Below are 27,471 nucleotides of genomic sequence, written 5' to 3' on the forward strand. Positions count from 1 at the left end.
ACTAAAAGGAGTACTCGAGTGAAATATTTTCCTATTGCTATGACTGCAACATCTATATATATTTATTTATTATTGGTAATTGTCAGTATCTGGTTTTGAGCCAAGATGGTTGTGAAATTCACTTTTAAGCAGGTTAGGCCCATTATTCTTGGTTGTGGTAGCCATATTGGTCCTGGGACATCACAAAAATTCATCACTGCAGCCAAAAGGGAGCCAAGAGCTGTGCATTGTGTGATTGTCCCTGATGGGCTGAGGCTGTGCACACCTCCCTTATCTTTATTCACTGCTCCTTAAACATGCAACCTGTTTAGCTCTCCTGGCAGATTAGAGCAGCAGCTGAATGACCATGAAGGCCCAGTTCTCATCTGAGTATCTAAGCATAATGCATGAGACTGCCTGCAGTCTAGAATGTGTGATGCTGCAAGCTCCACAGAGAATCTAAGCATATGTGTAATAAAATGCAAGGTAGAAACAGACAGTCTGGCACTGCAACTTCACACACCTGTGGACTTCCCAATAATCAATCAGTCACAATGCAGCAGCATCCAGGTATATAAAAGAAACTTTGGTGGTGCAAAGCTTGCGTGAGAGCTATAAGTGCAATGCCAAATCCAAACAGAAAAAAATAACTCAAGCGCACTCACCACTTATGTTGCTTCTTCGATATTCTTTATTTCATGTAACTTGGACAAGGTGCAGGGGGGGTGTCGCGGAGGAGGTCAAACAGGGCTACGGACCCGTCTTGCGCTACAAGCGCTTCATAAGGCCCTTTACTTTACAAAGGGCCATATGAAGCAATTGTAGTACGAGACGGGTCCGTAGCCCTGTTTGACCTCCTCCACGACACCCCCCTGCACCTTGTCCAAGTTTCATGAAATAAAGAATATTGAAGAAGCAACATAAGTGGTGAGTGCGCTTGAGTTATTTTCTTCTGTTTGGACTAAGCATATGTGTTATACTGCCTGCAGCCTAGTATGTGTAATGCTAACTTTACAACAGTGTATCTAAGTATACTATGCTTGATACTGCCTGTAAAGTAAATTATGTGTGATTAGCCTAATTAGTGTGATACTGCCCAGAGCATTATATCTAAGGTAGTGTTTGCCAACCAGCTGTTGCAAAACTACAACTCTCAGAATGCCCAAACAATCAAAGGCTGTCTGGGCATGCTGGGAGTTGTAGTTTTGTAACAGCTGGATGCGCACTGGGAAACACTGATCTAACACAGTGGGCTCATGGGTGGAAGCATGGAAATGAGCTAGGGGCATTTACAAGGAGTACTGGTTGTGTGTAAGTCAAAAGAGCTATATGCTAACTGCGAGTGGGGAAAAGACAAGCAGAGTGGCTGCTAACAGGCTGGATGTCATACCTTTATATAATGAGAAATTTAGTTTTGTGGCTCATAACCCTGGCATTGATGAACCAGGAAGTGCTTGGATTTTACATCAGGTGCTGAAGGGGTAGGGAGGTGTAGGGCACAGAGAGCTAGTGTTCAGACCAGATGGATTGTCAGGCAAGGGTAAGCAAGAATATAGGTTTCATTTTATATTTGATTTTAGAGAAAAATCAGCTGCATAACACCTTTAAAAGAACAACCCATGCTTTGTGAAAATATGCATTTATTAGATAAAATTATGTTTTCTAATTATTCAGTGCTATCACTATTTATAATAGTATATAGTCAATAAATAGTCAACATACAAATACATCGCAACTAAACATCCAGCATAAAGCTACATCCTACATATAAATGGTGAAAATTAGGTCACAATGGGGTACTGTGGTTCTATCACTTGCTGGCAGCTAAAAATCACTATGTCCAATGTAAAGTGCTTATAATTAATTCTGTTTTGGTCTTAATTCAGAAAATATCATAACTGATAAATAGTTTAACTATACGTAACTGTTTAAACTAGTGAAAAACATGGATGGATTCGCATTAATGTAGAGTTTACTTTTTAAAAACAGGTCCATATTGTGCAGGATACTGAACTGATGCAGTTGGGTGCCTTCTGTTTACATACCTGGAAAACATACAAAAGTGTATAAAAGTCAAAAAATAGCTCTACAGTAGGCAGGAAGGGGATTTAACGACCTTATTTCCTCTATTTTTGTATATATGTCAAGCTGAATTGTTCTAGATAAAATTTAAAAAAAAAACACAATTATTAAAGACGACTTTTTTGCAAGAAAAATCTTTTCACCTTGAAACACAGTATTGACTTTATTATTACTGTCACGATTCGGCTTACAGGTAGTGGATCCTCTGTGTCAGCGAGGGATTGGCGTGGACCGTGCTGATGGACCGATTCTAAGAGGCTACTGGTGTTCACCAGAGCCCGCCGCAAAGCGGGATGGTCTTGCTGCGGCAGTAGCAACCAGGTCGTATCCACTAGCAACGGCTCAACCTCGCTGACTGCTGAGAAGGCGTGGGACAGAAGGACTAGGCAGAGGCAAGGTCAGACGTAGCAGAAGGTCGGGGCAGGCGGCAAGGTTCGTAGTCAAGATGGATAGCAGGAATTCAGGTAACACAGGCTTTGGACAACACTAAACGCTTTCACTGGCACAAGGCAACAAGATCCGGCAAGGGAGTGCAGGGGCAGTGAGCAGATATAGCCAGGGAGCAGATGGAAGCCAATTAAGCTAATTGGGCCAGGCACCAATCATTGGTGCACTGGCCCTTTAAGTCTCAGAGAGCTGGCGCGCGCGCGCCCTAGAGAGCGGAGCCGCGCGCCAGCACATGACAGCCGGGGACCGGGACAGGTAAGTGACTTGGGATGCGATTCGCGAGCGGGCGCGTCCCGCTGTGCGAATCGCATCCCCGCCGGCAATGTCAGTGCAGCGCTCCCGGTCAGCAGGTCTGACCGGGGCGCTGCAGGGAGAGAGACGCCGTGAGCGCTCCGGGGAGGAGCAGGGACCCGGAGCGCTCGGCGTAACAGTACCCCCCCCCTTAGGTCTCCCCCTTTCTTTGTCCGGCAACTGCTTCCCATGGGATGAGGACACCGGGAGTGATTGAAGGGTTTCCTCAAAGGCAGGCCGTACAGCAGGAGTGGGAATGGGGAGGGAGGGCAGGGGGTGAAACATGGCACGGGACAGGGTGTCACCAGGATGGGGGCCATGAGGAGGCAAGGCACAGTCCAGATAAGCCTTGGGGGAATCAGGTGTACGAGGAGGCACTGAGGCTTGCCTGACGGGACTGGGAGGGGGGGGGAGAGGCATTTCTTATGGCAAGCAGAGTCCCAGTTCTTGATCTCCCCGGTGGTCCAGTCAAGGGTGGGAGAATGAAGCTGGAGCCATGGCAGACCGAGGAGGACCTCAGAGGTGCAGTTGGGAAGGACGAAAAATTCAATCCTTTCGTGGTGGGATCCAATGCACATTAAGAGGGGTTTTGTGCGGTAACGCACGGTGCAATCCAATCTGACTCCGTTGACCGCGGAAATGTAGAGCGGCTTGACGAGACGGGTCACCGGGATGCAGAACTTCTTCACCAAAGACTCCAAAATGAAATTCCCAGAGGCACCAGTGTCCAAGCAGGCCACAGCTGAGAGGGAGGAGTTGGCTGAAGGAGAAATCCGCACGGCCACCGTGAGACGTGGAGAAGCAGACTTTGAACCAAGAGACGCCACACCCACGTGAGCTGGGTGAGTACGTGCGTTTCCCAGACGTGGAGGGCGAATAGGGCAATCCACCAAGAAATGCTCGGTACTGGCACAGTACAGACAAAGATTTTCTTCCCTACGGCGATTCCTCTCTTCCTGGGTCAGACGAGACCGATCCACTTGCATGGCCTCCTCGGCGGGAGGCCCAGGCGTAGACTGCAAAGGATGCTGTGGGAGAGGTGCCCAGAGATCTAAGTCTTTTTCCTGGCGGAGCTCCTGATGTCTCTCAGAAAAACGCATGTCAATGCGGGTGGCCAAATGGATAAGTTCTTGCAGGTTGGCAGGAATCTCTCGTGCGGCCAGCACATCCTTGATGCTACTGGATAGGCCTTTTTTAAAGGTCGTGCAGAGAGCCTCGTTATTCCATGATAATTCGGAAGCAAGAGTACGAAATTGGATGGCGTACTCGCCCACTGAAGAATTACCCTGGACCAGGTTCAGCAGGGCAGTCTCGGCAGAAGAAGCTCGGGCTGGTTCCTCGAAGACACTACGGACTTCAGCGAAGAAGGACTGGACTGTGGCTGTGGCAGGATCATTGCGGTCCCAGAGCGGTGTGGCCCAAGACAAGGCCTTTCCTGAAAGAAGGCTCACTACGAACGCCACCTTAGACCGTTCTGTAGGAAACAAGTCCGACAACATCTCCATATGCAGGGAACATTGAGACAGAAATCCACGGCAGAGTCTAGAGTCCCCATCAAATTTGTCCGGCAGGGACAAGCGGAGGCTAGGAGCGGCCACTCGCTGCGGAGGAGGTGCAGGAGCTGGCGGAGGAGATGGTTGCTGCTGTAGCAGAGGCAGAAGTTGCTGTAACGTGGCGGTCAACTGCGACAGCTGCTGTCCTTGTTGGGCAATCTGCTGCGATTGCTGAGCGACCACCGTGGTAAGGTCAGCGAGACTTGGCAGTGGCACCTCAGCGGGATCCATGGCCGGATCAACTGTCACGATTCGGCTTACAGGTAGTGGATCCTCTGTGTCAGCGAGGGATTGGCGTGGACCGTGCTGATGGACCGGTTCTAAGAGGCTACTGGTGTTCACCAGAGCCCGCCGCAAAGCGGGATGGTCTTGCTGCGGCAGTAGCAACCAGGTCGTATCCACTAGCAACGGCTCAACCTCGCTGACTGCTGAGAAGGCGTGGGACAGAAGGACTAGGCAGAGGCAAGGTCAGACGTAGCAGAAGGTCGGGGCAGGCGGCAAGGTTCGTAGTCAAGATGGATAGCAGGAATTCAGGTAACACAGGCTTTGGACAACACTAAACGCTTTCACTGGCACAAGGCAACAAGATCCGGCAAGGGAGTGCAGGGGCAGTGAGCAGATATAGCCAGGGAGCAGATGGAAGCCAATTAAGCTAATTGGGCCAGGCACCAATCATTGGTGCACTGGCCCTTTAAGTCTCAGAGAGCTGGCGCGCGCGCGCCCTAGAGAGCGGAGCCGCGCGCGCCAGCACATGACAGCCGGGGACCGGGACGGGTAAGTGACTTGGGATGCGATTCGCGAGCGGGCGCGTCCCGCTGTGCGAATCGCATCCCCGCCGGCAATGTCAGTGCAGCGCTCCCGGTCAGCGGGTCTGACCGGGGCGCTGCAGGGAGAGAGACGCTGTGAGCGCTCCGGGGAGGAGCAGGGACCCGGAGCGCTCGGCGTAACAATTACTTTTATGATGTGGGTTGTTACTGTTATAAACATTTTTATAAATTATTGAATATTCAAGCTTTCATAATGTATTAGACTTTAATGTTTAGTTATATAGTTTATAAGGCGGAAAAAGACAAAAGTCCATAAAGTTCAACCTAAATCCCTATTATGTTGATCCAAAGGAAAGCAAAATTCCCCATTAGTCTGATGCCAATTGCCCCATAACAGAGGAAAAATGCCTTCCTAACTTCAATATTGTGATCAGAATAAATCCCTGGATCAATTTTCTATCCTCATAAACCTAGTTTCCATAACCTGTAAGAATATATTTTTCCAGAAAAACTTTTAGGCTCCCCTTCAACTTGTTTATTGAGCCAGATATCACAACTTCATATGGCAGAGATTCCATAATCTCACTGCTCTAACAATAAAGAATCTCTGTCTGTGATGATGGTAAAACTTTCTTTCCTCTAGACATAGAGGAGGCCCTGGTGTCATGCCAGCCTAGGTATAAAAATAGATCACTAGAAAGCTCTCTGTACTGTCCATTCATATATTTGTACGTTGTGATTAAGACGCTCCTAAGAAGTCTTTCCTTCAAACTAAATAACCTGCCTCAAAACTGTAATCCTTCCATACCATATAACAGTGGGGATCAAAACTTTAGGCACCCCAGGTAAAAATTTGTATTAATGTGCATAAAGAAGCCAAGGAAAGATGGAAAAATCTCCATAAGGCATCACATTACAGATTAGACATTCATATAATGTGTCAACAAAAGTTAGATTTTATTTCCATCATTTACAATTTGAAAATAACAGAAAACAAAATAAATGGAGTGTGCAAAATGTTTGGGCACCCTGCAGAATTTATAGCATGCACTGCCCCCTTTGCAAAGCTGAGACCTGCCATTGTCATGGATTGTTCTCAATCATCATCTGGGAAGACCAGGTGATGTCATTCTCAAAGGTTTTAAATGCCCAGACTCATCTGACCTTGCCCCAATAATCAGCACCATGGGTTCTTCTAAGCAGTTGTCTAGAAATCTGAAACTGAAAATAGTTGATGCTCACAAAGCTGGAGAAGGCTATAAGAAGTGTCAATATCCTCTGTTCCGAATGTAATTAAGAAATGGCAGTCATCAGGAACAGTGGAAGTTAAAGCAAGATCTGGAAGACCAAGAAAAATATCAGACAGAACAGCTCACAAGATTGTGAGAAAAACCATTAAAAACCCACATTTGACTGCACAATCCCTTCAAAAAGATCTGGCAGACACTGGAGTTGTGGTACACTATTCCACTATAAAGAGATACTTGTACAAATATGGTCTTCATGGAAGAGTCATCAGAAGGAAACCTCTTCTACGTCCTCACCACAAAAATCAGCGTTTGAACTTTGCAAATGAACATATAGACAAGCCTGATGCATTTTGGAAACAAGTTCTGTGGACCAATGAGGTTAAAATTTAACTTTTTGGCCGGAATGAACAAAGGTACGTTTGGAGAAGAAGGGAAACAGAATTTAATTCAATTCAATAAAATTTCAGCAAATTTTGGATGCTAACTTGATGCCATCTGTGAAAAAGCTGAGGTTAAAGAGGATGGCTTCTATAAATGGATAATGATCCTAAACACACCTCAAAATCCACGGGGGATCACATCAAGAGGCGTAAACTGAAGGTTTTGCCATGGCCTTCAAAATCTCCTGACCTAAACATAATTGAAAATCTATGGATAGACCTTAAAAGAGCAGTGGGTGACAGACAGCCCAGAAATCTCAAAGAACTGGAAGACTTTTGTAAGGAAGAATGGGCAAAGATACCTCAAACAAGAATTGAAAGACTCTTGGCTGGCTACAAAAAGCATTTACAAGCTGTGATATTTGCCAAAGGGGGCAGTACAAGATATTAACTCTGCAGGGTGCCCAAACTTTTGCAGACGCCATTTTTTTGTTTTCTGTTATTTTGAAAGTGTAAATGATATAAAATCTAACTTTTGTTGACATATTATAAGAATGTCTAATCTGTAATTTGATGCCTTTTGGAGATTTTTCCATCTTTCCTTGGCTTCTTTATGCACATTAATACAAATTTTTGATCCCCACTGTATATTTGTCACCATCTACTGCACCCTCTCCAATTCAGCCATGCTCTTACTATAAACAGGTGCTCAAAAATTGGGCACAATGATTTATACAGAAGCAAGTCAAGATCCTCTATGCCTCTCTTGATACATCCCCATGACTTAATTAGCATTGGCAGGCTGGCAGAGGCCATAAGTTTATCTTACTGTCCACGAGTAAACACCCTGCCCAAGTCCTTTTCGGTAGTAGTTTTACATAATGTCTTATTATTTAGCACATAATTGTACCTGTTTTGAGGGCCAAAGTGAACTACATTTATCAACATTAACCTTAATTTGTCATGTCTGTGCTCAAGCCTCCAGCTTCCCCAGATCCCTCTGTAATATTATGTTATCCTCCTCTGTTGTGATCACCTTACCCAGTTTGGTGTCCTCTGCAAGTATAGAAATTCTACACTGTAAATCCCTCCACCCTCTGTTTCCTATCACTAAGCCAGTTGCTAACACATTTATGTATATTTAACTAATTATAATTTATACTTACTCATTACTGAGATTTGCAATGAATCCTTTAAAATCTGTGAGTCTTGACATTCAGACTTTCCTAGATCATACATATCTTGCCTCAAGACTCCTTCCACAAGCTCTGTACTTATTAGATACTTCAGTGAGGGCTGTGCAAAATCCAGATGAATGACTGCAAACTTATCCTCATCACTTAAAAACAAAAACAAAACCACTTTTTTTGAATTGTTCAGAAAACCTTATCAAACAAAACAATCAGGTTTAAAATGGGCCATACACAGAGTTAAACATGTCCAAAATACTGCATCACTTTTACACTGCTTTACATGTGCATTCACTGAGGATTTAAGTCATGCAATGGTTAAAGAGTACCTGTCACCAAATAAAACTTTTAATATAATGTAATCACAGAAGAAAAAAGAAATCCGGCACTGTCTCTTTAATCCTAGTAAGTGATACGTGCAGTAATGGAACCAGTGTTTGCAGTCAGATTAGATCCTTTAAGTGATGCTGCACGCTGAACAATTTAGAGCAGGGGTCTCAAACTCAAATTATCTGGGGGCCACTGGAGGTAGCAGCTGGGTGAGGCTTGGCCGCATGCGTCCTTTACATATAATGATCCCATCATGCACTCCTCACATACAATGACCCCATCATGCACCCCTCACATATAATGCCCCCATCATGCGCCCCTCATCATCCACCAGCAACCCCCCCATTCCGTGTGGTAATAGCATGAGCTGACAGATGATGGGGGTGCTACTTCTGGTGGTTCCCCACATTAGGTAGGCAGCAGGTTCCCAACATTAGATAGGTAGTAGCAGTTTCCCCACATTAGGGAGTAGCAGGTTCCCCACATTAGTTGGTAGCAGTTTCCCCACATTAGGGAGTAGCAGGTTCCCCACATTAGTTGGTAGCAGTTTCCCCACATTAGGTAGAAGCAGGTTCCCCACATTAGGTAGAAGCAGGTTCCCCACATTAGGTAGAAGCAGGTTCCCCACATTAGGTAGAAGCAGGTTCCCCACATTAGGTAGAAGCAGGTTCCCCACATTAGGTAGAAGCAGGTTCCCCACAATAGGTAGTAGCAGGTTCCCCACAATAGGCAGTAGCAGGTTCCCCACATTAGGTAGTAGATGATTCCCCACAATAGGTAGCATTGTCGTTCCCCCCCCCCCCCCCCCCCCCGACTTTCACACACACACAGACAGACAGACAGGAGGGCGAGGTAAGTGAAGCCTTCCGGCATTTAGCGCTGCTTGCGCGAAGCAGGGCTAAATGCCTGAAGAAACCATCTGCCCGGTACTGCATGTCCCGGGCGTCGGGCAATACAAATCACACATCCCTGGTGCGGGCCACAAGCTTTCGTTCCGTGGGCCGCCAATGGCCCGCGGCAGTGAGTTTGAGACCCCTGATGTACAGCATAATGCAATTACATAAAGAATGAAGCGGAGCAACTCACCCAGATGGTCGAAGAAAATGCAGCTTGTCAAGTCACGATCAGGTGACGTAGGAGCGGGGAGGCGAAAGGTGGAACAGGGGGAATCAGGCATCAGCCCGACGCCCGATTCCCCCCATTCCACCTTCCGCCTCCCCGCTCCTACATCGCCTGGTCGTGACTTGACAAGCTGCATCGTCTTCGACCATCTGGGTGAGTTGCTCCACTACCTTCTTTACGTGATTGCACTTTTAATATAATGTTCATTGTGTAATTAGCAGACACTTTCCCATTCACGTACTTTTAAAATTATCAACATAAATATGTTTAAAATCTTATATAAAAAAAAACGGCCACTAGGTGGCTCTGCTCTGTTCCCTGCCAAAATTAATACAGTGAGTTTAGTCTCCTCTTTTCCTGGCAGGAGTCCAAACTCAGGAAATGCTTCTCTGCACGGAGCTTGATTGACAGCTGGACAGAAAGTGAAAGCTCCACAGATTTTCACAGAAAGCTGCACAGACTGAAAGCTGCAGGAGAGCCTCACTGATAGCAACACAGACTGAAACATGCACATACCCTGAGGTCTTCTATTCATCACAGCACTGCAACCATGCACTGCAACCATGTGAGGGCAGAAGTGGTCCCCCAGCAGGCTTTAGTGATGTAATGCCTGCTGGGAAATGCCCACTTTCTCCTGATGTGAGCATGAAGAAAGGTAAGATACACAGCTTTTTAAAGGGAACATAGCCTGAGTTAGTTTAGAACAGTTTATTTGGTGACAGGTACTTTTTAACTTTTTTGCACTGCCACAACTGGTGGATATTGTGAACATTTATGAGAAGTTGGTCACATGACCTTTACTCAGACAGGCTTTTGTCTAGAAGAGAACATTCTTAGGGAGGAGTCCACAAGTCCAACAATTGGAGCTAGTTTAGACTAGTCAGTACTGGTCTGACCAGGAAAGGAGAAGAAAGTCTTGTGACTTATTCCCTGACTGCAAGCCAGGGTTCTGTCAGAGTACTTCAATGCTTAAAGGGGTACTCTTGTGAAAACCTTTTTTCTTTTAAATCAACTGGTGCCAGAAAGTTAAACATATTTGTAAATTACCTCCATTAAAAAATCTTAATCTTCCAGTACTTATTAGCTGCTGAATGCTACATAGGAAATTCCTTTCTTTTTGGAACACTGATGACATCACAAGCACAGTGCTCTCTGCTGACATCTCTGTCCATTTTAGCAACCGTGCATAGCAGATGTATACTAAGGGCAGCATGGTGGCTTAGTGGTTAGCACTGCTGCATTGCAGTGCTGGGGCATTGGGTTCAAATCCCACTAAGGACAACAATAAATAAATAAAGACTTATTATTATTATAATAACGTCAGCAGAGAGCATTGTGCTCGCGATGTCATCAGAGAGCATTCCAAAAAGAAAAGAATTTCCTCTGTAGTATTCAGCAGCTAATAAGTACAGGAAGGATTAAGATTTCTTAATAGAAGTAATGTAAAAATCTGTTTAACTTTCCGGAGCCAGTTGATTTAAAAGAAAAAAAAGGTTTTCACCGGAGTACCCCTTTAAGTTACTAATTCCAACTGGAATAAGATATGGCTTAGTCACTGTAAACTGTAAACACTCTGTGGAGTTTAGCAATCACAGAAGGAAAAATAAATCTAGCACTGTCTCTTTAAACCTAGTAAGCGATACGTGCAGTAATGTAAGTAAAAATTGTCAGGTGGCTGAAGGGGGCGACCTTACTGGAAAGGGACCAGTTCAATTTTGAAGTGGATTTGAGGGGCCTTCATATTAGAAATACCCCATAAATGACCCCATTATAAAAACTGCACCCCTCAAAGTATTCAAAATGATATTCAGAAAGTTTGTTAACCCTTTAGATGTTTTACAGGAATAGCAGCAAAGTGAAGACGAAAATTCAAAAACTCAATTTTTTTACACTAACAAGTTCTTATAGACCCAGTTTTTTAATTTTTACAAGGGATAAAAGGAGAAAATGCCCCCGAAAATGTGTTACCCAATTTCTCTCGAGTAAGGAAATACCTCATATGTGAACGTAAAGTGCTCTGTGGGCACCCTCGAGGGCTCAGAAGCGAAGGAGCGACAATGGGATTTTGGAAAGTGAATTTTGCTGAAATAGTTTTTGGGGGGCATGTTGCATTTAGGAAGCCCCTATGGTGCCATAACAGCATAAAAACCCCAACATGGCATACTATTTTGGAAACTACACCCCTCAAGGCATGTAACACCGGTGTTTGACAACTTTTTGTAAAATTTCGATGTGTAAATTAAAAAAAATTTCACTAAAATGCAGTTTTTCCCCCCAAATTTACAATTTTTACAAGAAGTAATAGGAGAAAATGCCCCCCAAAATTTGTAACCCCATTACTTCTGAGTATGGAAACACCCCATGTGTGGACGTCAAGAGCATTGCAGGCGAACTACAATGCTCAGAAGAGAAGGAGCCACATTTGGCTTTTGGAAAGCAAATTTTGCTGAAATGTTTTTTGGGGGGCATGTCACATTTAGGAAGCCCCTGTGGTGCCAGAACAGCAAAAAAAAAAAAAAACACTATTTGGGAAACCACACCCCTCAAGGCACGTAGCAAAGGTACAGTGAGCCTTAACACCCCATAGGCATTTGACAAATGTCCGCATAATTTGGACGTGAAAATGAAAAATTAGATTTTTTTCTTTTTTACTAAAATGCTGGTGTTACCCCAAATTTTTCATTTTCACAAGGGGTAATAAGTGAAAAAGCCTCCCAAAATTTAAACCCCGCTTCTTCTGAGTATGGAAATACCCCATATGTGGATATAAAGTGCTCTGCGGGTGAACTACAATGATCAGAAGAGAAGGAGCACCATTGGGCTTTTGGAGAGAGAATTTGTTTGGAATGGAAGTTGGGTGCCATGTGTGTTTGCAAAGTCCCCATGGTGCCAGAACAGTGGACCCCCCACATGTGACCTTACTTTGGAAACTACACCCCTCACGGAATAAGGGGTGCAGTGAGCATTTACACCCCACTGGCATTTGACAGATCTTTGAGAAAATGGGCTGTCCAAATGAAAAATTAAATTTTTCAGACACCTTTGGGTGTCTGACACCCCTTACTAAATTTTGTGAGGGGTGTAGTTTCCAAAATGGGGTCACATGTGGTGGTGTCCACTGTTCTGGCCCCATGGGGGCTTTGTAAACGCACATGGCCTTTAATTCCTGACACATTCTCTCTCCAAAAGCCTAATAACGTTCCTTCTGTTCTGAGCATTGTAGTTCGAACGCAGAACACTTTACGTCCACACATGGGGTATTTATATACTCAGAAGAAATGGTGCTACAGATGTTGGGAGGCTCTTTTCCTATTACCCCTTGTGAAAATGAAAAATTTGGGATAACACCAACATTTTATTGAAAAAATAAAAAAATTTCATTTTCACGTCCAACTTTAACAAAAATTCTTCAAACACCTGTGGGGTGTTAAGGCTCACTATGATCCTTGTTATGTTCCATGAGGGGTGTAGTTTTCAAAATGGGGTCACATGTGGATTTTTTTTTATGCGTTTATGTCAGAACCGCTGTAACGATCAGCAACCCTGTGCAAATCACCTTAAATGTACATGGTGCTCTCACTCCTGAGCCTTGGTGTGCGCCCGCAGAGCATTTTATGTCCACATATTGGGTATTTCCATACTCAGAAGAATTGCGTTACAAATTTTGGCGGTCTTTTTTTCCCTTTTACCTCTTGTGAAAATGAAAAGTATGGGGCAACACTAGCCTGTTAGTGTAAAAAAATTACATTTTTTTTTTTACAATAACATGCGGGAGTAGACCCCAACTTTACCTTTTCATAGGAGGTAAAAACTTACCTTGAAATACGAAAGGGCTCTGAAGTGAGAGATGCGCATTTGAGGCCTAAATAATGGATTTGCAAAGGGACGGACCCGGATGCAAGAATTACACTTGCCTCCGATACCAAAATTACCCTACAGCAGTGTTTCCCAAACAGGGTGCCTCCAGCTGCTTCAAAACTCCCAGCATGCCTGGACAGTCAATGGCTGTCCAGCAATACTGGGAGTTGTTTTGCAACAGCTGGAGGTTCCATTTTGGGAACAGTGTTGTACAAGACCAAATATATATATATATATATATATATATATATATATATATATATATATATTATATTGGAATTGCAGAAGTTTTAGCAAAGTTTAAAAGTTCCACTGAATTGTGATATCCAGGGGTGTAACTCCTGCACTTTACATTTGGACTTATGGAAACAGCTTCATTGACAAAAAAGGTTTTGGTCACAGAGGAACATTGAGTTAGTTTCACTCACCCACATGACAAATATCAGGAACTACTATACCCAGCATAATCCTCATTATCTCTCCACTGTCTACCACACCATCATGGCACTACAATGCAACATTTCTGTAGGTCTTTATTAAAGGGGTACTACGGTAGAAAACCTAATGTTTTGAAATCAACTGGTGCCAGAAAAGTTAAACAGATTTGTAAATTACTTCTATTTAAAAATCCTAAGCCTTTAGCTTCTGCATGTCCCAGAGAGAGTTGTGTAGTTCTTTCCTGTCTGACCACAGTGCTCTCTGCTGCCACCCTTGTCTGTGTCAGGAACTGTCTAGAACAGGAGAAAATAACCATAGCAAACCTCTCCTGCTCTGGACAGAACCTAACATGGAAAGAGGTGGCAGCAGAGAGCACTGTGGTCAGACTGGGAGGAACTACACAACCTCCTCTGTAGTATACAGCAGCTGATAAGTACTGTAAGGATTAAGATTTTTTAAATAGATATAATTTACAAATTTGTTTAACTTTCTGGCACCAGTTGATTTGAAAACATTTGTTTTTCGCCAGAGTACCCCATTAAGCATGAGAAAGACCTACTGATTAAAAAGTGCACTGTGTTGCCAATATGGAACAAAGTACAGCGTTTTTTGTTTTTTTTTTGGGGGGGGGGGGGTTTAATCTTCAAATTGGGGAGATCAATCAGCCTGAAACCCTAATTGTGTGTTTTTTCTCCCAGCAACCAATCACAGCTGAACTTTCACTTTACAAGAGCTCATTAAGATATAAAAGTTGAGCTGTAATTGGTTGTTATGGGTAAAACCAGACAAGTAGGGTTTCAAGCTGATTGATAAAATCTCCCCCATTGTGTGTGACTTACATAACAATTAGAGATGAGCGAATGTTTTGAAAATTCAATTCGGCCAGTTTGCAGACATTTTTTTGTGTTGAATTTCTATTTAAAACAGCTATTTCTGGGCTACAGAGAGCCTCAATTGGGGTGTGTAACACTTTGCCTTGCCTTAACACGCATAGGGAGTGTGCTGGGTTAGTGAAATAATACTGTTATTCAGTATGACATGCAGATTACAGGCGTCGCTATTAGAATCACTGCCGCAGAGCATCTGGATGCGGCAGCAGGGTCGGGAGACCATATGGTGGTCACAATTGAAGAGATTAAAGAGTTTTTATTTAATTTATTTACATTTTTTTAAATCCTTTTTTTTTTGAGGACCCATTGGAGGGCAAGTCTGGTGAGCATCATATATTAAGTCTATCAAGCCATGCACGTGTCAGTAAACACAGCTGGTACTGTGAAACTGCATATGAATCTGAGAAAGTATCATTGAACCCCTTAAAGGAGTAGTCCAGTAGTAAACAAGTGGTGAACAACTTATCCCCTATCCTAAGGATAGGAGATAAGTTGCAGATCGCGGGGGGTCCGACTGCTGGGGCCCCCCGCGATCTCCTGTACGGGGCCCTGACAGCCCGCGCGAAGGGGGCGTGTTGACCCCCGCACGAAGCGGCGGCCAACACGCCCCCTCAATACAACTCTATGGCAGAGCCGGAGTGCTGCCTTCGGCAATCTCCGGCTCTGCCATAGCGATGTATTGAGGGGGCGTGTCAGCCGCCGCTTTGTGCGGGGGTCGACACCCGCTATCTGGCCGGAGAGCCTGGCCCCCGTACAGAGAGATCGCAGGGGGGCCCCAGCGGTCGGACCCCCTGCGATCTCAAACTTATCCCCTATCCTTAGGATAGGGGATACGTTTTTCATCACTGGACTACCCCTTTAAGGACCAGGCCAATTTTCACTGTAGGACCAGAGCGTCCAGAGTAGAAGCAAATTCCCATAGGCATTGCACAGAGCAGAATAGGTTTGCTATGGGAATTTGCTTCTACTCTGGACAGCTCCAGAGACACGTGTCATTAGAGAGCACTTAGACAGAAAAGAACAACTCCACTTCATCAGCTGATAATTATTGGAAGGATTAAGATTTTTTAATAGAAGTAATTTACAAATCTGCTGAACTTTCTGGAGCCAGTTGATCTAAAAAAAGTAAAATAAAAAAATAAAAAGTTTTTTTCCTGGAATACCCCTTTAATACCCCTTTAATACCCCAAACTGTTCCCCTCATAGCATAATAATTCCTAATCTGCCTGCGGCTGCTCCATATTAGCTCTGAAAACTATACTCCAGGTATGATAGAGCCTAGGACATTAAGATCAGCAATGTGGTACCTACAAAATAATAGGCAAACCAAACTGTAAAATGAACTGCAAGTATCTAATCGATGGGGCTGCGACCACTAGGACCTTCAACGATCTTTAGAACAATGGTTACTTGTACTCCATATGAATAGGGTAGTAGCGCACATGATCGCCTGCTGCATCATTCATTCTCTATGGGATCTCCACACTAGACTCATCAATGTATGGACTCATCGATGTACAGAGATCCTATAGAGAATGAATGTAATCATGTGCACGACTGCTCCATTCACCTGCCCTATTCACACATATAGCTTTTTTTTGCCTCCTCTATATATACTGCTTCATATGGTCCCCTTTATATACTGTTCCCTATGTCCCCCAATATACTGCTCCCACTATCTCACATACACTTCTCCCATCTACTTCTCCCTACGGCCAGCCCCCCCCCCCCCCCCCCCCCTCCTTACATACAGTGGTCACTTTACTATTCTTTCTCTATTACCGTCACGTGCAATGTTTGGGCCTGTGGTCCTTTAGCCATTCTTGGGGCCCCCTTAGGGATGGGGTCCTGGGCAATTGCCCTGGTTGACCCCCCCCCCCCCCCCAAACACCATACCTGCTTTTAATTAAAAGGAGTACTCCGATGGAAATCAATTTTTTTTATGAACTGGTACCAGAAAGTTAAACAGATTTGTAAATGACTTCTATTTAATAATCTTTATCCTTCCAGTTATTAACAGCTGCTGTATGCTCCACAGAAAGTTCTTTTCTTTTTGAATGCCTTTTCTGTCTGACCACAGTGCTCTCTGCTGGCACCTCTGTCCATGTCAGGAACTGTCCAGAGTAGGAGCAAATCCCCATAGATAACCTGTCCTACTCTGGACTATACTGACATAGACAGAGGTGTCAGCAGAGAATACTATTGTCAGATAGAAAAAAAAATTCAAATATAAAATAACTTCAGCTGATAAGTACTGGAAGTGTTAAGATTATTAAACAGAAGTAATTTACAAATCTGTTTAACATTTTGGCAGTAGTTGATTTAAAAAAAAATATGTTTTCCACCAGAGTACCCCATTAACCTCTTAAGGACTCAGGGCGTACCTGTACGCCCTGAGCCCTGTCCTGGTGTGAAAAACGGGGTCACGCCGTGTGCGTAAATTTCCGAACTATAAAATTATATAATTAATTAAAACGCACGGTCAATGGCGTACGCGCAAAAAAAATTCCAAAGTCCAAAATAGTGTATTTTTGGTCACTTTTTATATCATAAAAAAATTTATAAAAAGCGATCAACACAAAAATGGTACCAATGAAAAACTTCAGAACACGGCGCAAAAAATGAGCCCTCATATCAGCCCGTACGCGGAAAAATAAAAAAGTTACAGGGGTCAGAAGATGGCAATTTTAAACGTATAACATGTATGTATTTTAAACGTATAACATGTAGTTATGATTGACAAAATCAAACCTATATAAGTAGGGTATCATTTTAACGGTATGGACCTACAGAATAAAGATAAGGTATAATTCTGCGTAGAAACGGAAGCCCCAAAAGTTACAAAATTAATTTTTTTTTCAATTTTGTCGCACAATGATTTTTTTTTCCGTTTCGCCATGGATTTTTTGGTAAAATTACTAATGTCACTGCAAAGTAGAATTGGTGGCGCAAAAAATAAGCCATCATATAGATTTTTAAGTGCAAAATTGAAAGGGTTATGATTTTTAGAAGGTGATGAGGAAAAAAAGAAAATGGAAAAACGCTGAGTCCTTAAGGGGTTAAAGTTAATGGGAGTTGGGGCAATGTGTTGCTCCACAGCAAAAGTAAAATGAAAACACTCACCATAAGGCCCCTGAACTCAACCATTGTCAGATCTCAAACACAATCTGAATTCCTTGCTAAAGATCATATGGTTCCAGTCCATAGCAGTCCTGGTTTCTTGTTCATGACACCACAGCAAATGAAGGTAATGGTGGCAGCCTGTCAATGGCAGAATATGCAATAGGCGCCGTCACACCAAATTTCCCTCTGCTGAGCACATGGAAATGGTTTGTACATGGACAGGGCTGTGTAATAAAGCTACCACCTATGTCTGGATGGTGTCAAAGGAAACTGTGGGAGCTGTTGAAGGATCAAACAATCATTTTTACTAGTGGTGTGTCTGGGTATGCAACCATTGCCATCCTGCTTCTCTCAGTCCAGTGGTGCGTCCCTTCTCAAAGACTGGCAACTGGACAAAATGTCTTCGAGTGCATAGTAGAGGCATGTCTGGCAGTCAATGATCTCTCACCAAGTGGTACATTACCCAAAAGTCGCCACTGAGAGCCTTATTTATAGGGCAAAGTGGGAAGCACTTTTACTCCCTCTTCTGGCAAGACTCAGTGTTCAATCAAGCCACATTTACATACCTGCTTAAAGGGGTATTCCTTACAAAAACTTTTTTATATATATCAACTGGCTCCAGATAGTTTTACAGATTTGTCAATTACTTCTATTAAAAAATCTTAATCCTTCCAATAGTTATTAGCTTCTGAAGTTTTCTGTCTAACTGCTCTATGATGATGTCACGTCCCGGGAGCTGTGCATGATGGGAAAATTTCCCCATAGGAACTGCACAGCTCCCGGGACGTGAGTCATCAGAGAGTAGTTAGACAGAAAACAGCAACTCAACTTCAGAAGCTAATAACTATTGGAAGGATTAAGATTGTTTAATAGAAGTAATTTACAAATCTGTTTAACTTTCCGGAGCCAGTCGATATATATTAAAAAAAAGTTTTTGCCTGGAATATCCCTTTAAGACATAACTGCATGCTGATATTTGCAACAATCTGACATTTCTACTAGGGGCTATCATTTTTCTGGTCAATAAGTGTTCGATCTTACACAGCCATATATGAATTTATAATAATGATAACATGAACTTACTCTGAACTATAATTGACTTTGGCAGCAATAAAGAAGTAATTCAAAAATGGAGACATTGAATATACACTTGCAATCTGTAAAAAAAAAAGTCAAATAATGTTTAGTTACATATGATTCCAAGAGGAATTTCAGTCATATCCTAATTTTGTTTCCAAAGCAGATTATCTAGATAACACATCGTAGATCTGAATGAATGAACTTATCGTATGAAATACTTTCATCTTTACATAGTTAAATGTGCTGACAACAAAATCACACAATAATGATCAATGGAAATCAAATTTATCAACTCATGGAGGTCTGGATATGGAGTCACACTCAAAATCAAAGTGGAAAACCACACTACAGGCTGATCCAACTTTGATGTAATGTCCGTAAAACAAATCAAATTGAGGCTCAGTAGTGTGTGTGTGGCCTCCGCGTGCCCGTATGGCCTCCCTACAACACCTGGGCATGCTCCTGATGAGGTGGCGGTCTCCTGAGGGATGTCCTCCCAGACCTGGACTAAGGCATCCGCCAACTCCTGGACAGTCTGTGGTGCAACGTGGAGTTGGTGGATGGAGCGAGACATAATGTCCCAGATGTACTCGATCGGATTCAGGTCTGGGGAATAGGCAGACCAGTTCATAACATCAATGCCTTCCTCTTGCAGGAAATGCTGACACACTCCAGCCACATGAGGTCTAGCATTGTCTTGCATTAGGAGGAACCCAGGGCCAACCACACCAGCATATGGTTTCACAAGGGGTCTGAGGATCTCATCTCAGTACCTAATGGCAGACAGGCTACCTCTTGCAAGCACATGGAGGGCTGTGCGGCCCCCAAAGAAATGCCACCCCACCATTACTGACCCACCACCAAACCGGTCATGCTGGAGGACGTCTCCAGTCTCCGTCACATCTGTTACATGTGCTCAGTGTGAACCTGGTTTCATCTGTGAAGAGCACAGGGTGCCAGTAGCGAATTTGATAATCTTGGTGTTCTCTGACAAATGCCAAACGTCCTTGCCACAGCTCGCATTGATGTGCCATCCTGGATGAGCTGCACTACCTGAGCCAGTTGTGTGGGTTGTAGACTCCATCTCATGCTACCACTAGAGTGAAAGCACCACCAGCATTCAAAAGTGACCAAAACATCAGCCAGGAAGCATAGGAACTGAGAAGTGGTCTGCGGTCACCACCTGAAGAACCACCCCTTTATTGGGAGTGTCTTGCTAATTGCCTATAATTTCCACCTGTTGTCTGTTCCATTTGCACAACAGCATGTGAAATTGATTGTCAATCAGCGTTGCTTCCTGAGTGGACAGTGTGATTTCACAGAAGTGTGATTGACTTGGAGTTACATTGTGTTGTTTAAGTGTTCCCTTTATTTTTTTTGAGCAGTGTATATCCCCATCACTTCACCTCATAAGTGGGCATTATGGTTATGGATCATGCATTGCTTTTGACACAATGACGATACTGTTCCATTACTACTGTGCATACTATCAATTTTTTTTAAGACTGTCTGTCCTAGTTTTGGACATATTCATTTACTGCACATCACTTAGAAAGAACAACTCCAGTACATAACATCTTATCCACCATCCACAACATAAGTGTCCGATTGCCGGGGTCCGACCTCTGAGACCCCCCCTGTGACTTCCTGGTCGGCGCCCGATTGTTCTGAAGCTTTGTTTTCAGAACACCGGCCCTTTGCTTGCTTGAAGCGGCCATGGTCGACATGCCCCCTCCATGTATCTAGATGGGAAAACAGGAGATACCCTCATTGGAAAACACTAGTCTTATGTGTCCAAAAGAGTACAAAACAATAATTTTGGCTTAGTATATGCCTAGAATCTATTGTAAACTTATTGATAAAGTCCCCATTGCGTTATGCTTTATTGGCAAGGGTGTAACTTCAGGGCTGCAGAAGCACCCAAACCCTAGCCTTTGGCAGCCCTTTAAAAAATGTAAGGATCTATTTGTCATAGTTTGCGGAGCCCTTTTGAATTTGAGTCCCGCAGCTTCAAGTTATGCTTCAATGATACATCAGTTAGGGTGGGTTCACACCACGTTTTTGCAATACAGTTTTTTTTTCAGGTTTTTGATTTAAAAAAAAACGGATTCCTCAAAACCTGACAAAACTGTATCAAAAAGTGTGTACAAAGTTTTATTTGTATACGGTTGAAAAGTAATGTCCGGTTTCATCCGTTTTTTTAAGAAAAAAACTGCATACGTTTTGAACTTTTCACTCCATTATGAATAAAGTTTCACTTGTTTCCAAGAAAAAAAAACTGTATGGTAAAAACTGGATGGAACCGTACATACATACAGTTCTGTACGGTTCCCATTGACTCCCATGTTAAAAAAAAAAAGTATACGGGTCAATACGGTTTTTCACCTGGACCAAAAACCGTGGTAGGCCACAGTTTTCTGTTCAGAAAAAAAAAAAAAGTAAGAACCCGTGTGGTGTGAAAAACGGAGACAACCGTATGCAATATGGTGCATACGGTTTTGAATAGAAAGTCTATGGCCACGGTTTTCTGTACAGTTGCATATGTTTTTTTTTTTTTTTTTTTTAAACCGTATCCAAAAACTGTATAGAAAATTGTGGTGTGAACCCACCCTTACACACATTTAGTACTTCATGTGACATACCCTTTCTTGAAACAATGTTTCGTTCTTAATCCAGGAATCCCAGAGACAATGGTCTGTCACATTGACATAGCCTAGGTAACTGCATTTGCTGTCCAATGAAAGGTTCATCAAATTTTGTTCATCTTCATCACTATAAACATCTGGCAAAAATCAGAGATAATAAGAAACATGTCACATTTATACGTGTTAAGGTAAACAGTGGCTAGTCTGGTGTCTAGTTCACATTACAAGGTACTTGAACATAGGCTCTTGAAGAGGAGTGCTTCTCTGACACCCATATCAACACAGAGGATTCTCCTGGGGAAACATAAAAGGAGTACTCCAGCACTTTTTTTTTATTTTTTATTATCCCATTGTGCCCGGGCTGTAAGTAGCCTGGGTCCTGCCTTCTCCCTGCTACCTGGGCAGCGTACCAGCATCCAAGGTTGGACATTGCTGTGGCTGTCGATAAGCTGTGTGATATTCTATGCACAGGAAACAAGAAATGACTGGGACCATAGGACAAAAGAGCTATATTGGGGAGTGATGGAAGGGGAGTTAAAGTTTGTAATTTTACTCTATGCAGCCCGGACACAATGGGATAATAAAAAAAGCACTGGATTACTCCTTTAACCCCTTAAGGACCAGGGTTTTTTCCGTTTTTGCATTTTCGTTTTTTGCTCCTTGCCTTTAAAAAATCATAACTCTTTCAATTTTGCACCTAAAAATCCATATTATGGCTTATTTTTTGCGCCACCAATTCTACTTTGTAATGACGTCAGTCATTTTGCTCAAAAATCTAGGGTGAAACGGAAAAAAAAATCATTGTGCGACAAAATTGAAAAAAAAAACGCCATTTTGTAACTTTTGGGGGCTTCCGTTTCTACGTAGTAAATTTTTCGGTAAAAATGACACCTGATATTTATTCTGTAGGTCCATACGGTTAAAATGATACCCTACTTGTACAGGTTTGATTTTTTCGTACTTCTGGAAAAAATCATAACTTCATGCAGGAAAATTTATACGTTTAAAATTGTCATCTTCTGACCCCTATAACTTTTTTATTTTTCCGTATATGGGGCAGTATGAGGGCTCATTTTTTGCGCCGTGATCTTAAGTTCTTAACGGTACCATTTTTGCATTGATAGGACTTATTGATCGTATTTTATTCATTTTTTCATGATATAAAAAGTGACCAAAAATGCACTATTTTGGACTTTTGAATTTTTTTGCGCGCACGCCATTGACCGTGCGGTTTAATTAACAATATATTTTTATAATTCGGACATTTACGCATGCGGCGATACCATATATGTTCATTTTTATTTACACAGTTTTTTTTTTTTTTATGGGAAAAGGGGGGTGATTCAAACTTTTAATAGGGAAGGGGTTAAATAATGTTTATTCACTTTTTTTTCACTTTTTTTTTTGTAGTGTTATAGCTCCCATAGGGACCTATAACACTGCACACACTGATCTTTATCATTGATCACTGGTTTCTCATAAGAAACCTCTAGTGTTCGTGACGCCGGGATGTGGTTGTATGGTGTAGGGCACCACCGACAACCAACCCAGAAATGGCATATATTAAATGAGAGTCCAAAAGCAGGTTTTGATGCAACTGGAACTTTACTGAAGAAGGCAGTATAACGTTTCTTACAGATAGCCAACTTCCACAGAGGTGACCGGGACACAGGGAACCTCTCAGGCTTGCTTGGACTTGTAGTTGTAATAATGATGACGCAGGCCACTGTGCTACTGTTATGACTTTGGTAGGGACAGTAGAGACTTGATTTGTAGACATAAGTGAGACTTAAAGATAGAGATGAGCAAAGTTACAGTGATTCGATTTGTCACAAACTTCTCAGCTCGGCAGTTGCTGACTTTGGCCTGCATAAATTAGTTTAGCTTTCAGGTGCTCCGGTGGGCTGGAAAAGGTGGATACAGTCCTAGGAGGGAGTCTATGTGGAGCATCCATTCGGCTACCTGCCATCCTTGATAAAGCCACATGCAGTAGTGAAACATGTAGGATGGTAGCAGGAACATGATTTTAATTGCACTAGTGTCCACTGAGATGTCAGAATAAGTGAGAGATATTGCAGGTGCAGTAATCCTCCATATTGGCAGCTAGCCTGTTTGAGTATCATAACCCTATTAGTCAGCACTAGTGTGTACTGAATATCCTTCCCTAAACTAGTTCTTTATTAGAACAGTGAGAAAATATATACAGGGAAGGATAGTGGACCAATACAGTGGAACTAGTGGGGATTTTAATAATTTGCCTGGTTTAGGTATAAATTAAATGAAATAAAAGTTATGGTTTAAAGGAGTACGGATTAGGAGGAATTCTGTGCTTTATGGGCACTATTGTTTAATGTCAGAGATACCCTCCCCTTCTCTTGGGGCAATTGTTCTTTTGTTGTTGGAATGGAATCACTGTAACTTCGCTCATCTCTACTTACAGATTAGATGTGGCTGCAGACTTGTAGGCTTTGGCCTAGCTGTACTGGACTGAACTTGTACAGGACTTGTGCTTACTTACTGTCCAGGAACTAAAAAGACCTAGTGTGGAGACTACAGCCCTTTATATATCAGGGGGCTGAACTAAAGCCCATCGGTAGCTGGTTGCCTGTGGTTACCTATCAGGTGATCACATGACCTTAGGAAGGTCCTATACAGTTTAAAAATCCTAATAACCTTCACACGCTTATAATCACTGTACAGTACCTGAAATAAACATACAGAATTAATGTACAATAAAAAATCATAATAATGACCTAGGGGGACCCTGCAGGAGAGCCCTGTGGACTTGAGGGACTCTACCTGAGGGGACTTTAGGAAACTGTACAGAACCACGTTCTGTACCCGGACACGACACTTCTATATCTGAGTATTAGTTTAAGTTAAAGGGGTTGTCCCATCTTGCTACACCGACCAGCTCCAGTAACTGCAAACAGGCCAAAAAAGCCACATGATGTGATGGGACAACTCCTTTACATCTCCTGTACATCTTATTGTGACATTAAGCTTCAGTTCCTTTTTTCAATACTAAAAAGTGTCTGTGACCTTCCAACAAGGTGTTAAAATCATTTTAAAAAGTAATTTATTTCGGATAAATTTAAAATGTGTAGAACATTTTTCACTTACTTGAATAGAGTACCACGCTGATAATTGTTACAAAAACGAACAATAAAAATACAAGGCTTATCCAGATTTTGGGGTTCTTAAGAATTTTGTTTCTGCGTTGTTTTTGCACATTATTCTACAAAATAAATAAAAACAAAATGAGAACAATAAAATCTTTAAAAATGTTAAAGCTTTACCAGTTGGGGTAAATTCACAGGCATTACAGTTTCTGCTCATTGGATGAAATGTAGAAAAATATCATTCACAAATTACAAAAACATTCATGCATGAAAATGTGTGGACGTTCCATTTCTCTGTGTATGTTCCACTCATGACAAAAAAACAAAAACAAAATACTATGAGGACATTTATTAAAACCGGTGTAGTGCAATTATAGCAACCTATCACATAGCTTTTTTCATTTTACAGAGGACCTTTTATAAATGAAAGAATTGATCTGATTGGTTGATTTATTTTGCAGCCCGGGCAGGACGGAGCAGGAGTAGTCTGCATTAGACTACTCTTTTAAAAGAAATCTCGCCATTTCTCTCCCGTAGAAGTCTATAAAAAAAATTAAAAAAACACCACGTAGGTTTAGTATTGCCGTTTTATCTGGAGTTTTTCCACCCCATTTAAAAAGAAATCCTAGAGTCACATGTTGTGATTCACAAGACATAAAGAGGTACACAGATTTGTAAATTACTTCTATTAAAAAATCCTAATCCTTCCAGTAGTTATCAGCTGCTGTATGCTCCAGAAGAAGTTGTGTAGTTCTTTTCTGTCTGACCACAGTGCTCTTTGCTGATACCTCTGTCCATGTAAGGAACTATCCGGAGGAGTAGAGGTTTGTTATGGAGATTTGTTCCTACTCTGGACAGTTCCTGGCATGGACAGCGGTGACAGCACTGTGATCAGACAGAAAAGAAATTCAAAAAGAAAATAACTCTGGAGCATACAGCAGCTGATAAGTACTGGAAGGATTAGGATTTTTATATAGAAGTAATTTACAAATCTGGTTAACTTTCTGAAGCCAGTTGATATGAAACACATTGTTTTCCACCAGAGTACCTCTATAAAGGGGTACTCCGGCCCTAAGACATCTTATCCCTGATCGCGGGGGTCCCGCAGCTGGGGACCCCTGCAATCTAGCATGCAGCACCCACCTGTGAGCACTGCAGGAAGCGCTGGAGGCTCCAAGTCTTATGCCTCCCGAACACGGGGAAGGAGTATCGTAACATCACGACTCTGCCCCCGTGGTCGGGAGGCAAAAGACTTGGAGCCTCCAGCGCTTCCTGCAGTGCTCACAGGTGGGTGCTGCATGCTAGATTGCAGGGGTCCCCAGTGGCAGGACCCCCGTGATCAGACATCTTATCTTATCCTATCCTTTGGATAGGGGATAAGATGTCTTAGGGCCGGAGTACCCCTTTAAGATAAAAACACAGGTGAAGAAATGTCAGAGAAAAAAAAATGCCAAGACTAAACCCCACTATTTTTATTTATTTATTTTTAAGACACAAAAACTGCATGTTAAAAATGCTAAATAACAAGGCAGTTTCTGTACCGTCCCCCCACAGGTTAAAAAAAAATAAAATAAAAATAAATAAATAATATATATATATATATATATATATATATATACACACACAAAACCCTAAAAAACAAAGTGGAAACAGCCTTAGGGATAGACAGAGAAGAGACTTCAAAACAACTGTGATACAAACCGTTTTCTACCAAGAAATACTAAATCTAAATCGCTTGGTATTGACTTACTATAAAAGTAGCGTATAGTTATATAATGGAAAAAAAAGCCTAGACACTATTTTACATACACACAAACAGAAGGTAAATAACCTGTTCTGCTTCTTTTACTCCTTAATGTTAGTAAATAAGACGGTACACTTTCTTTTTCACACTTTCGCTTTCACTATTTATCTGGACATTCGCTTTTTCTCTGTAGTGTTTATATACTTACTTGGCAATAGGGAGGAACATGTACATATTTTTCTCATGTTATGTATAGCAGTGGCCTCCAAACTGTGGACCTCCAGATATTGCAAAACTACAACTCCCAGCATGCCCGGACAGCCAACGGCTGTCCGGGCATGCTGGGAGTTGTAGTTTTGCAATATCTGGAGGTCCACTGTTGTATAGTATAATCCACATATACGTTGTCAATATATACCCTATAAGCCTCACTAAAAGCGTACACCAATACAATGTTAGTAACTTGTGGTACAAATACAAAACCTTATCATGTCAAGTAAATATGTCATATCAAGTATATATAAAAATGTACACCTTACCGGAATTTGTTCAATAAAAGGCTCAAACTCCTTGTGGTGGTTCTGGTTAGAATCCATGTTGTAGTTGAGGAGAGCCTCCGTGAGTCATTTATACATCCGGAAACAAGTTCCTTTCGGCTTTCAAAGCAGCTGGGGTCATAGGTTTTTAAGGAGTGGCCAGACTGAGGGAGACAAGTCTGAGCACACAGGGCTGGACAGGTTTTTCTAGTTTCAGGGTTTTATACAGAAGGAGAAAATAAACAAGTCTATAAAGATGGCTCTCTGCTATTCGCTAAAGTATATCGAAAGCAGGGCCGGACTGGGACCAAAAATAGGCCTGGGCTTTTTAGAATAAGGAGACCATTTTTTGGTGGGGGTCCAGCTGCTGAGACCCCCAATCGATTAACTCAGTTCAGGTGGCCCTCCAGCTGTTGTAAAGCTTTAAAGGGGTTCTCCGATGCTTGGACATCTTATCCCCTATGCAAAGGATAGGGGATAAGATGCCTGATCGCCGGAGTCCCGCTGCTGGGGACCCCCGTGATCTTGCACGCAGCACCCCATTTATAATCAGTCCCCGGATAGGGGATAAGATGTCTAAGCACCGGGTGCCCCTTTAACTCCCATCATGTCTGGAGAGCCTGAGGCATTATGGGAGTTGTAGT

At 42.6% G+C, this 27,471-nt stretch overlaps 1 protein-coding gene across 1 annotated transcript; it reads right to left on the minus strand.

The window, feature by feature from the left end:
• Positions 1 to 1,583: 1,583 nt before the first annotated feature.
• Positions 1,584 to 26,947, minus strand: C2H3orf52 (chromosome 2 C3orf52 homolog). The gene is made up of 6 exons (XM_056560658.1): positions 26,831 to 26,947; positions 24,549 to 24,663; positions 21,423 to 21,562; positions 18,784 to 18,857; positions 7,916 to 8,088; positions 1,584 to 2,024 (listed from the first exon to the last, which is right to left on the minus strand). The coding sequence occupies exons 1-6, from the start codon at positions 26,885 to 26,887 to the stop codon at positions 2,017 to 2,019; spliced, it is 567 nt and encodes a 188-aa protein (XP_056416633.1). The 5' UTR covers positions 26,888 to 26,947; the 3' UTR covers positions 1,584 to 2,016.
• Between the last annotated feature and the right edge of the window lie 524 nt (positions 26,948 to 27,471).

The sequence above is a fragment of the Hyla sarda genome, chromosome 2 (assembly GCF_029499605.1).
Source record: "Hyla sarda isolate aHylSar1 chromosome 2, aHylSar1.hap1, whole genome shotgun sequence".
NCBI classification, from domain to species: Eukaryota; Metazoa; Chordata; class Amphibia; order Anura; family Hylidae; genus Hyla; species Hyla sarda.